General features: G+C 34.0%; 1 protein-coding gene across 1 annotated transcript; it reads left to right on the top strand.

Moving 5' to 3' along the window:
* Nucleotides 1–7,318: 7,318 nt before the first annotated feature.
* Nucleotides 7,319–12,881, top strand: LOC128211113 (acyl carrier protein, mitochondrial-like). The gene is made up of 5 exons (XM_052915535.1): nt 7,319–7,506; nt 9,520–9,636; nt 10,100–10,187; nt 10,980–11,079; nt 12,608–12,881. Exons 1-4 carry the CDS (start codon nt 7,342–7,344, stop codon nt 11,069–11,071), a joined length of 462 nt encoding a protein of 153 aa, XP_052771495.1. The 5' UTR covers nt 7,319–7,341; the 3' UTR covers nt 11,072–11,079; nt 12,608–12,881.
* The last annotated feature ends 1,184 nt before the right edge of the window (nt 12,882–14,065 follow it).

Below are 14,065 nucleotides of genomic sequence, written 5' to 3'. Positions count from 1 at the left end.
ATGTTGCCACCTTTTCTACATAAATTGTGATTGATTGGACTCTGAATGGGCTGCCTCACTTTAAAGCAGAACGGGTATAACTACACGTACGCAGTAAATGTGTTTTTTTCATTAGCCATTTTCAGACATATCTGACACAGAATGAATTTAACATGTCACGGCACAGTATCATACAATGTATATATAGCACTTGTAAGCACGGAAAACACTTTGATGGAGCCCCTGCAGTGTTAATTGGGCACTGGATTGTTTAAAATGCTTTAATTGCTGGGCTCTTATACTGGGAGTTTAGCCGATTCAACGATGAGGTTTCCTGGAAGGACACGAATGTATTCAGTAATGGGTAGTTGGGATTGAGATGTGGCCCGGGTGAGCCGGATACTTAGCATGAATATAGCTTCGATCATGTAATGGGCTTTCTCGCTAATGTGTATACTGGATACTCATGTGTAAAACGGTATAGGTAGGATGTTAGAATCACTGATTATCAACATAGAATCTACCAAATAGCATTTTAAAAACACATAGGTTCAATCCTTTCAAATATCCAAATTTCCGAGCTAAAGGATTAAAGGGAAGAGATTTAGATATGATTTGTTACAAATGAAGTCTTTTTGAAAAGAAAAAGATGCTGTTTAATTTAAACATTTTATACATTTTTTTTTTTAGATCTTCCGTAAAAAATGAAATCACTTTTATTTCGTTCTCAAGCATCATCATGTATTATTTCTTTGGTTTTCGGTACTGTACATTTTGATTTTTGGAAATGTAAAGCTACGTACACTACATTCTATTAGCATCTCACTCACTCACTGAAAATATATCTGATGCAATGTAAACCGGCATTATGTAAAAAGAAAGTCTTACATACATTAGTACCTATTAAAGAGGGGTAATGATAATGCATCTACGCCTGCACACACACACACACACAACAGAAATGAAATGAAATATGGGGTTATGTACATTACTTGCTGTTTCAATGAAACCAACAAAAATATTTGCTTTGTAATAGTGTGATATTTGTAATAGTGTAATAATGATGCAAGTCAAGTGTTACCTTTTATTTAATGGTAACGTTCAATTACATATATACGATACAGTTTTGAAGGCAATATCAGTTAATGCAGTTTTTACCCAAAGTTTTCAGAGACGGCTGATGTTCTCAAACAATAACAAACTTAACTATTATAACGAAAAAAAATACAATATCAAGACAGTTCTTCTTTATTTTGTCATCAATCAAGCGGCATAAGGTATGCTATATCTCAGTAATGCCCTATGGCCAAGTGGCAGAAAATGGCCAAAAGGTCCAGTTGACATACAACTTTCAGAATAAATAAAGGCATTCACGTATAACTTGCATACATACGAAAAAGCCCGTATCAAGCAGGTATCGGATAGCTTTGTTGCAACTTCTCGTCGTGGACCGCATGGTGTCCAATATGATCTCATATTTCAACTAGATGTCGCTTGAGCAGAGTTGCAGGCACGGAAAGATTGCAATTGATGTAAAGAAAAAATGCCGAACAACCGTTTATATCAGCGCCAACTCGTACCTTCGCACGTGTGATGCATTGCCAACACAGGTCATACCACGACGGTAATTACTGACAGCTATTTGGGTACGACTATGTATTCCTCACGATTGTACAATTATCTGTTAGAATGACCGATAGATTTATTTCGGCAAGGGGATAACATGTACATGAAATATATAAACAAAATCACATGGGTGCATATACTGTTGATCCATGGCATCAAAAACAAGCACCATGGATTATGCACCAGTCAATTGTAACCACGCCACGCCCCCCCCCCCTCCCCCAAGGTCCGGGGAATAGCGCGGGCACTTTGACTTTCGATCCAGCAAACCCCGGGTAAAATTCACGCCCTGCGAGGATGGTAAAATCCCCGCCAAATGCCCCCCGCACTCCAGGGACTCTAGGTAAGGCCCATTCTTCGCTATATTTTACGCGAAGACAAAACCACCGCATTCACCCGGCACTGCGGGGCCACCTGGAAGGTAAAAGCACGGCACATTTCCCCGGCTATCCCCGATATACCAGTGATTGTAACAGTCCTCAAATACTTCAATACAAAATGGTATTGAATCATATTGCAGTACTGTCCATTCGTATTGAATTGTCATAAAATTGAAGTCACGATTGACAGCGCATTTACATCCATGCCAGATAGAATAAGATTTTACTATGATTGTTCTACGTGATCGAAACAATCGTAGAAAATTATAGCAGCATCACGACAGTTTTAAACAGGGCCCAGCACGATTCATGCAAATGTCATTACGAATATATACACGGATTTTCAATCCTAGGCCAATTCTTTACCATGGGAGACAGGTTTTAAACAAGTTGGCTTACATCCCACGAAGAAATTGTGTTGCTTTTTTTTCGGATACTTAAAGCGCCATTTATGTTTGTTACCTCATCTTCATTACTGTATACGTTATGTTAGCGTCACGTTTTGTGAAAGTGTATTTTGTTCTGTAATAGTTGAACGATATTAAGTACAATCGTATTATCAAAATTTAAGAGAATGGTCGAATATCTTAAATTCATTTTTTTACTTAGAACATAACCTACATGCTCGGCCAATGATCGGCCTGTATTAATCTAGTTTTACGCCGATCAGCACTTCAATGACTGAAAATGCTTTCAATTTTCTTTTATCACTTCAAATCGTTTCTTAATTTGAATTTCTTTCTGTTTGAACACGTAGGTTTGAATCCTTTAGTTGGCAACCCATTCGTAATAAATGTACATTTTTGCAACACTTGGTCTTCAAGGAACTCAGTTGCCCTTATTCATGAATGTTATATTTCTGAAACAGTGGATTTTTCTCTGAACCGCAGTAAATTCAATCAAAGGTCAGGTCCAAGATATGAGTTGTTGTTTTTTTTGCATCTTACTGTCTGTCAAAAAACGATAATGAGAAACAATAGATAAATTAGAATTCACGATAACTGATAACTTTTTCAGTAATAGTTTAGATGTTTTAGTAAAAATAAGAGAGTGTTCAACATTTTTTTCCCGCCGCGCCAAATGCTTTTTTCCAGGACTAGCTCTAAACTACATTAAGGGTATGGTTGTCAATCACTTTCACTTGGCAATTGTTAAATTCAAATTCCGCGAAGAACTGTAAAAAGGCCTTGGGAATTAATTTTGTTAGCTAGCTTTGTTGTCCCATCTCACTAAATTTTATTGTAGTTTTGTCTGTATGTTTTTGTGTACATTGATATGTTTGTAACTATAGATAACATAATATTAAAATATTTTGTAAGACTTTGTTTTAAAGCTGCACTCTCACAGATATACCATTTTTACAACTTTTTTTTATTTTTTGTTTTGGAAAGAGCAAATTTTCCGTATTTCTTTCATGCTGTACGATAAAATATGGGGTTTTAACAGTGAAATAACAACAGTGAAAATATCAATTTGATATTTTCACTGCAAAATAATGAGTGAAAAAATCAACTTTCGGAACTACTTTTAAATTCCTTTGATGTTACATGTACTTGCATTGATCAAAACAGAACACTGGACTTCAGTAAATTATGTCAAAAAATGTTTAAAAAAAAATAAAGAAATATTTTATAAATTTAAATAAATATATAATTGGAAATTAACAACTTACCGTTTATTACCGGTTATCCCGTTTATCAAACATTTTACTGATCTTTGAAGCTGAATGTTCGAACATTTGCTTTCATACCAAACAAATTACAGACAAAAACAACTGTTCGAACATAAATAAAATTTTGTTAACCGTTGTAGTACATAAAATGAGATTCCTGGAAAATTCACACAACAATTTACAGATAGAACCGATATTTTTTACCCCACCCACACCTGAAAATGTGTCAACAAACTAGCGTGGCATTTACTCTTTATCTAGAAAACAAACATTTTAAAGCGAAACAGACTGGTCTCTGACAGTAAGATGACTGAACATTAACTTACTATAAAACACGCGTACATGCAGTCTTAAACTAAGAAAAATGGTTTAAATCCAATGAGTATCCACATTTGTTTTGCTAACACATTTGACCTTCCAAATTTTCATTCTATATATAGCGGCGTAGTAATTTGGTTATGTATTCATGCCCATCTTAAAAAAAAGTGTTTTCATTATTTTTTTGAACATATGTGCACTAATAATACTTCATTGTTTACTGTTCATAAAGTTTTGCAATAAAAAACGAGCGAATATTAAGCTATAAAAATAAATAGCAGAGAACTATTTCTCAGCAAACCGAAAGTAGAAAAATTGACAGCTATAATTATGCATGAGGGGCGCCCCGCGGGTAGCGGCGTAAATCCCACCCTTTTCAAAAAAGGGGGTAATTCAGAAATAAATAAAAAACAACAAATCAAACTCCGATAATAAGCATAAAAGAAACAGAAAATTTGTTTATTTCAGTGTAAGATCGTATTTAATATCACTCGTGATCATAAAAAACTACATTTTCACTCGTGGCTTCGCCACTCGTGAAAATATGTTTTTCTATGACACTCGTGAAATAAAATACGATCTTACACTGAAATAAACAAATATCCTCTATATATCTGCAAACCAATGGGGTCGGTATATAACGCAGCGATTAACGCAGCCAATATAAACATATAGGGAAAACGCAACGGTAGCGCAGCCAATATAGCCATATAGGGAAAAGGTGTTAATGGCCCTATTACGGGATACAAGTGTCATTGATTAAACAAACAAACATTGAAATCATTTATTAAGTGTCATTCTTAACAAAAATAACATATTGACAGAGATATTTGAGAAATGTACATTATTTATTGAACAAATATAAACAAATGAAAGAGGTATTTCTGATGAACGAGCATGTAATAACATAACAGTTTAAACAAAGTATGATCAAAATACACTACATTTCAATATTTCAAGAGTGTCATTTGACATTTATTTCATAAACAGATGCATAATGGATATGAAAATAAAACGTATTGGAAAATATGATACATAAAAAACTTTTTCATATGAAAGGCGTGGTACACATGGCGCAATTACGAAATAATTTTGGATGAAGAAATATCTCGGGAATTATGATGTACGGTATAAATGCTATTGAAATAACAAATAAAGTACCTTATATTTAATAATGCTTTATTGGACTCATTTCTGTTAAATTTATTTACAAAACCACACATGTACTCGGCATTTACTAGCGAAACGTCAGATGGCGCATTTACACAATATTTATGGTACCATTTGTTGCAGTCGTCGCATTGAACCATATCATCAAACCATTCTGGAAGGTTACAAATGCAATAATTTTTTATATTTATAGATTTGACGCTTTTCTTTTTCCGCAGACTGATGGTTTTACTTGTCAACGGAAATTCGGTTATATCTTCGTTTTCTAAGCATTGGAGTAGATGAGATATCCTTGTTTGAATCGAATATTAATTGGAAACATAACATTTTACGAACACAGTAAGATGTTATAAAAGCAATGGCATATAGTCCACAATCGATACTATTATTCTGTTTCATTACGTCTGGAATCAATACATTTATTTCTACCATAAATTTGTGAATGCTGAATTTTAAATCCATCTGGTATTACCAGATCATCTTTTCGCTCATTGCCCAAAGAATCCAACAAATATATATGTTCATTATCTAAAATGGTTGAGACCCAGTGATCATTATGAGTGAGATGAATTTGGGTAGCGGGAGAAGTTACTGGATCCATGGGTAGTTTTAAAATCCACCTACCTTCTTTTTCGAGCCGAACAGGCACCTTTTCGGGTAATTGTAAGCCATGAATCGAATTGCCAAACTGTTTTTTAAGAAGAATATTAACAGCTTGTATATGATTTGACGAAATTTTTCGGTTAAGTAATATATCATCCTTATCCGATTCTTTTAAATTGAGATTTTTTTCCAAAAGTTATGTTCTTCACCGGTTTCATCATCCCTACTAATGTCAAGTTCTAACATGTCGTCATCAAAGGAAGTTTCGGAAATTTTGGGATTTTTTTCTATTTGTTCATCATGGAATTGTAATTTTCTTTTATTTCCAGTATTTCTCACAGTCTTTTTGAGGATTGATTTCGGGTTGATTCGCCGATTCTAGTTTTAGGTGTAGTTTTTACGAGATCTGACTCGTTCAAAAATGAATCGTCGTGTTTGTTAATAGATAAATTATTTGAAAAAGTACATTTTTTTTAACAGCGGAATCTGGGGCAGGATTGATAGCAGTTTCTCCGTCGGTATCACCCTTTCTACTCTTTTTTGTACCACATTTTTTATTATTTTTTGGTCTGAAATTTCTACCCAACTGAGTTAAGTTGTACGCTTTTTTTGTCTTTTGGTATAGACATACCAATGGCCATCATAACAGCTAAGATATGGTAACAACGAGAAGGGGATTTGTGAATTTTATGACTGCTATTATACGGACGCGTGTCACATATTAGCACCTGTCCCTGGTCAAGTACATGACAAACGGATTAGCACGTTTATTGATAAACACGGACAGCTTCTGTTGGTTCATGATTACGTCTAATTAAGTCAAGCGGACAATAGTCAGGTTATATTAAACAGGATTTGTGTAAGGTAAACACAAAATACACACACACATATATATAAGGCATGCAACAATTTTAACATATAGCATATTATACGCTAAAATCATTTGATTTTATTGTTTCTGGAATATAAATGTGAGAATGAATTAATATTAAATGGTGTAATTTTTAATTGAATATTTCATACAGTCGGACATTATTTAAGATCATGAGAAAAAAGAAGATATCTGAGTATCAATGTTGGTTATACACATTTCTAATAGTAATATTTCTGTGTCCAGTTTTGTGCAATTGTATGTAATATTTTAATTTGCATCATATTCGAGAATAACATAACAATGTTAAAAGTCATCATTAATAGCTCGTATTCTGTTTAAGGCCTAATACTAGAAAACTTCTTAAACAAAAAAACAACAACATGAATATAATTGATTGAACTACTTACCGACACCGATTGTATCAAGTCAAACACAATATCCAGGTCAATGATATAAGATTGCTGACAAGAAATCATCGTAGATTTTCATATTTCCGTTCGAAAATTAATGTTGAATGGCTTCCATGGATTTTCGCAAAAAAATGTTTCGTTCCATGACAAAAAATAAAAAAGTTGTCAAAACGTTCAATATGTGAGAGTGCATGCAGATTTTAGTAATTAAGATTCAAGACTTTAAGAAAAGCGCTCGCGTTGATCCGACAGTAACTGTTGCCTGCAGTACAACTTTCAAGAACTATTGACTGTCCCTTTATCGAAAAAATGGCCTCCACACTTTTGAAAAATACCGTGCGGGTTTCAAGTTGCTTTTCGCAAGTTATTAGAACAGCTGTTCCAAGACTGGCGGTCGCAGCAAGCATACACAACAGTTCTTCAACGAACAACACAAGAAGATGCCCGAATTCCTACACCCTTTTGACACCACAAGTGAGAGAACATGGAATGACTCTTCAATGTCATTTTGTCTGTGTACTTGAGTAGTATTCGGATGTAACCAAAAGTTTTGTCTTTCTTCACGAAAACAAATTTAAGTGTCATTCATACATTTAGTTGTTACAATGATATTCAAAATAAAGTGACAGAATAATTATTTGAACTTGTCATTAGTTATTGACACGAGTAATCTCCCTTTTATGAATAACATTTACTGCACATCTCAAAATCTATCAAAAAATTTTTCTAGTAAAAAAAATCAAAATACCATTCAATAAGCTGAATTCTGTTGTTGAATAAGAATTGTTTTGCTTCTGTTGATTCGCTAGTGGCCCACTTTTCTCAATATTGAAAAATGTTTGCTATTTGATTTATGAGAAGTTGGTCTCAGATGAAAATGGAAATTATTCTCAGCTCTTCTATGTAACATGAGTGCGCTAACTCTCTTAAAAGTTAATGAAGGAAAAAGAATAAACAACACCAAATGATAGTCAGTATGTATTGCTCACTTGTCATGCCATAAAATGAATATAATTAAATATTTTTTCAACAAATAACCAGAAACATATAAATCCGCAATTCACAGATAGCAAATGTGTCTGCAGTAATTACAAACAATGTATTAGCTAATACAACTGTGACTACTACGACTGACATGATGTTTAATTATAAACCATGATAAAATATTAACTAACACATACAAACCAACAGTAAGCATAGCACTAGTCCAAATAATTGTACGTTGGCGGATTTTTTTTAGATTTTTGATATGGCAAATCCTTCACGTACAAATTGTTTAGTATCAAAAGTGGGTAGTTGTTCTGATCAGGATTCCGGGTTAAAGCATATAGTGTCTATAAAATATCATAAAAACAAGAAATATTACCAGATAATGTTATTTTATATTAGTTATGTACACAAAAAATAAATATCCAACTTCTAATTATGAGTTTGACGGCTTTTCTTCATTTCATTCTGTCAAAACATAACGATATATACATGTAGGGCACCTGCAAGGCTTCAGGGCACAGTTTTAAATCACTCGGAACATTTCGGCCATGGCCGAGTTGTTACGATTGTATAACAAGGTCTATCTCGAAGCTTTGTCGGAGGAGGCCGAGTTATTACGATTGTATCAAGTTGTTCCCCTTCGCAAAATTGTTGTTTGTGTAAGTCAACTTTCGTTTTATTGGAAAGGTAAACAACTTGTTTTTATGCATTAAATGCTTGTTTAGTGCAAAATAACATTTCACTTACATGTTAAAATATGAATATTACTCTTTATGATCAATTTCAACAATAAAATACTTCACTTAAAACAATTTCAATATTTTTAAAACACCCCCGTTTTTTGCACATTCCCGTTTAGACGTTAGGGATTGAAAGAATCCGGTATAACACGTCTATTATTTTAGACTAGCATAGCGCAACACATGCATATGAAGTTAAACAACAGTTATGTAGCTTTAATAACATAATTCAAACACAGTACACTGCAAAATAAAGCTAGGGTTAGGAGGGTTTGCTTTTTTTGCAACAAAATTATCACAAGATAAGGCAACCAATCAGAATTGATACAATATTAAGTACTACCGGAAGTAACTACCTGTAAACTTTGACATATTTGAGGTGAATAATTAGATATTTTATAGTTAACATAAAACAATTAACTTTGGATACATTCTGCAAATGAACATTTAAATATCACTGTATTGTTAGAAGAGTATCAAAATGATTCAAAAATTAAAAATAGTGTGAAAATTAACATATTTTATGTGTAGTTTACACATGTCATGATGATATGCCTGGTGTCAAGAGCGCTGTTTTGACTTATGTTCACTCCAATAATTTTATTTACAGAATTCAAAGATTCATGCAAGCTTGAGGTTTTACAGCTCAGATGAAAAATCTCCAGATGCTATAGCTGCAAGAGTGATGGATGTTATCAGGAAATATGATAAAATAAATGCAGAAAAGGTACATTTGTAATTCCTATTTCTTTTTCAGATTCCTTCCTTTCAAAGTGCTAGGCAGTATGCCATGCATATTCCACTTTCAATCTCCAACGTAACTGAAAGAGTGCTGTTGGTTTTGCGACTTTACGATAAAGTTGATCCAGAAAAGGTTTGATTTTGATTTTTAAGACATCTACTTTAAAAAAAAAAAAATAGAGAAAGATGTGGATTCATTTCAACTCTTTTAATGTCAAGAGAGTGCACATGTAAGATATACGGTACATGTATTTAACAAAATGACATTTCATTATAATTTTTTTATCGAAAAGTCTTTCTTCAGCACTTTTTCATGTTTTTATCTTGTACTTGCCGGTATTACAGAGCAATGATGTTGACTCAGTGACTGAGTGCAGGAATGTTTTTCTTTAAAGTTTTTATTGAGAATGTACCTAACAGCTATCTTTATAGCAATAAGACAGTAATTAACTGTTATTAAGTTGAAAGTTACGAATACTGAAATAGATTGAAAATATTGGTGAATGTCTTAAAAACATATTAAACATGTATTAAAATTATGTTCATGTTTCATGGTAGGCCAGTTTGGACACAAGACTTACTTGTTGACATTTCAGCTGAGTGAAACCTCAAACTTCATGAATGATCTTGGGTTGGACAGTCTGGACCATGTCGAGGTCATCATGGCCATGGAGGATGAGTTTGGTATGTAACGATCTTAAAAACATGAATCAATAATATAGCCGTAATATACCCATAACATAGAAGGACCCATATTATTTAGAATCTTATGTCAGAATAACAATCATAGTATTGTCTATAAAAGAATAAGTATGGTTAAATGGGTTATTCTTTTCAACAAGTAATGGCAATAATTAAAAAAAAATATTAAGAAATTATTTGCCAGAGACAAAATGCACTTTTGTAGCAAGGCCCATAACTCTGGCTTTAAAGTGACAGTTGTATTTAGGATCAATGTATGCACATATATAACAAACATAAAAAATTCTTGATAAACCTTGAACTACTTACTATATAATGCATGTATGGAAAATATTAATGACTGATAACGAAATTGTAGCTGTAGGTTTAATAGCTGAAAATGTACAAATATTACATGACTGGTGAATGCCTTAAGTTATACAGTGATCAACTATCATCTCATGGGGTAAAAATACCATGTTTTCTGTACCATTTTTTCAAATTCAACAAGGTATCCATAATAAGAACCATTGTTTTTGATATATATAGATCCTTTTCGGTAACTGAAAACAATTGTGTTAATTGTGGTATAAATTATTTGGGAATAAGAGTGCATATTTAATAATTATCAAGTTGTGCATCTTGTTGGACTGTAGGAAAAACAACAGAAAATCGTTGGCTTGGGGATGCTCTTGTTTCATACACTTCGTTAAACAGATATTGTTGTACAATGTAATTGTAACATATATAGAAGAAGAAAAACTGTAAAACGTACAGGGAATTTTTCTTTTGCAGGCTTTGAGATTCCAGATGTTGATTCAGAGAGACTGGTGACTCCTAAGGACATTATCCAGTATATTTGTGATAAAGAGGACATCTATGAATAAATCAAAGGGTGAGTGTGCCTATTCATATATTTATCTTAAGCTTCTTTTTTATACTTTTTATGCCCCCTTTTGAAAAAAGTGGGGTATATTGTTTTGCACATGTCGGTCGGTCTGTCTGTCTGTCTGTCGGTCGGTCGGAATACCAAATGGTTTCCGATCAATAACTTGAGAACGCTTTGACCGAGGGACCTCATACTTGGTATGTGTATTGGTCATCACCAGCAGATGAACCCTATTGATTTTGAGGTCAGTGGGTCAAAGGTCAAGGTCAGTGTGACCTTTACATGAAAAACGGTTTCCGATCAATAACTTGAGAACGCTTTGACCCAGGAACCTCATACTTGGTAGGTGTATTGGTCATGACCAGCAGATGAACCCTATTGATTTTGAGGTCAGTGGGTCAAAGGTCAAGGTCAGTGTGACCTTAACATGAAAAACGGTTTCCGATCAATAACTTGAGAACGCTTTGACCCAGGGACCTCATACTAGGTAGGCTTATTGGTCATGACCAGCAGATGAACCCTATTGATTTTGAGGTCAGTGGGTCAAAGGTCAAGGTCAGTGTGACTGTAAGGTCAAGGTCAGTGTGACCTTTACATGAAAAACGGTTTCCGATCAATAACTTGAGAACGCTTTGACCCAGGAACCTCATACTTGGTAGGTGTATTGGTCATGACCAGCAGATGAACCCTATTGATTTTGAGGTCAGTGGGTCAAAGGTCAAGGTCAGTGTGACCTTAACATGAAAAACGGTTTCCGATCAATAACTTGAGAACGCTTTGACCCAGGGACCTCATACTAGGTAGGCTTATTGGTCATGACCAGCAGATGAACCCTATTGATTTTGAGGTCAGTGGGTCAAAGGTCAAGGTCAGTGTGACTGTAAGCTGAAAAAAGGTTTTCTGATTGTCCATATTTTATTTAAGTGTCCAAATCCTACTAACAATTTGGCTCCCAAGGGGGCATAAATGTTTCACTAACATCTCTTGTTACTCCTTCCTATGCAATGGAATATGCAGATTGTTTTTCAATGACATGTATGTATTGCTTAGTATAATATTTAATTATTGTTTTATAGTGTCAAATGTCAAGGTCTTTTTCACTACAAGCCTTTGTGTTGCGTCTATGAAAATATTTTTACTTGCATCCTACTTAAAATACAAATGTACCAGGTATTGATGTACTTAAACAGTCTTTTGGTAAAAAAACCCCTCAAATCTCATTCATGTACAAGTATGCTAAGTTTTAAAAGTATTTCAAGTCTTTGTATCATGTGGATGCAACCTGCATATTCATTAATCTTATTAAAATAATATTGTGACGTTTGCCTTATTTCATTACATTGTATACGCATTGTTAAGCTATGCGTAATGTCAAGTAGCCAGTAATGGGGATTTTATTTTAATGAGATTGTATGTACATGTTCTTGTAATATTTAGAATATAGTTCATTTACACTATAGTAATATTATCTGTGTAAAACAATGTTCATTGACGATTAATGAATCATCATTAATATGTTCCATTCTTTTTTTAGGTGGAGAGTAATCAAGTCTATCTGTTTAGATCAACATCGCATGGTGACTTAGTAGATCAAAGTTTCTATAGACTGTGAAGTTAACTCTCGTTATTTCTGGAAGTTATTTCTGGAAGTTCATTTTGACTCACTCAGTTTGTTCACTTACAGCATGAACCAATAGGAACTTATTTTCTTGTGGATTTAATTGTGTACTGAAATTTTCTTGAGTTTTATAAGAGTTTCAAATGTGCTGCATTATGATATTGTTATAGATAAAATGTGCTTAGTATGATACGTTGTTGTTGTTTAATCTTTCGCCACAGATATATATATATATATAGAACTATAACTGGACAAATTTTGAAATTACTTGCCACATGTGGTTGACATACCAAGATGAGGTGTTGTGCGCATGACCCATGTCCCTATCTCTAAGGTCAAGGTCACACTCAGTGTTTCTCCACAATGGAATGCTGCATCTAAGGACATAGAAAATAGGTGGTCATGTCCTGGCTGTACCTTTCTCTTGTATAGCTGATTTTAAAATAACTTGCCACATGTGTTCAACATTCCAAAATGATGTTTCGCCTATGTCCCTACCTCTTAGGTCAAGGTCACACTTAGTGTTTTCGACAATGAAATGCTACATTTAAGGACATAGAGTGTAGGTGGTCTGGGCTTTAACTTTTTCCTGTTTTGACCTTGTTCATAGGTCAATGTCACATTTGGGGGCATTCGTCACATACTTAGACAGCTTGTGTTATTTTAAGTTTTCAAACCCCAAATCAGCAGAATTTAACTTGTTGGAGATTCATGTTTTTTTGTGGATAAATTAGGAACTGAAAATTAGAAAATGTTCTATTACAAAAAAAGTCATGTTATCAGAAAAGATAGAAATATACCGATGGGCCACATCAGACCACTTTTTTCTGTTTCCGTTTTCTTATCTACTGTAATCAGTGGCAAATCTGTTTTTGAATTATGTTCAACAGTTTGTCCTTGCCCCAGCAATAGAGTCTTGTTCTTTTGTGGAATTCACTCTTCATTCAATTCACTTGATACTTCACACAGTTGTTCAGGCCCATTAGATGATGAGGTTTGACAACTCTGATCCTGAATACACCTTATGGCCTTTTGAGGTTTCATTAAAGTTTTTAGCTTGGTTATTCGGAGAATAAGGAGTCTACTACTTGCCCCGGCAATTGTGTTGCTGTCTGGCTAAAGTTTAAGGGCAAGTTTGCATTTTCACTTATCACTCAAATATCCTTCATTCAATTAACTTAATATTTTACAAAGTTGTTCAGGACCATACCTCCATGAGGTTACATAACTCCATATTATCATCAATACAAATTAGGACTGAATGTTAAGATAGGGCCATTGATGCACAATGTAACAGAACACAGCAGTAACACACACACACGCACACACATACACACACACACGCACACACACACACACATGCACAATATTATC

This window comes from Mya arenaria, chromosome 2 (genome assembly GCF_026914265.1).
Source record: "Mya arenaria isolate MELC-2E11 chromosome 2, ASM2691426v1".
Classification (NCBI taxonomy): Eukaryota; Metazoa; Mollusca; class Bivalvia; order Myida; family Myidae; genus Mya; species Mya arenaria.
This window is presented reverse-complemented; position numbering and strand designations above follow the sequence as displayed.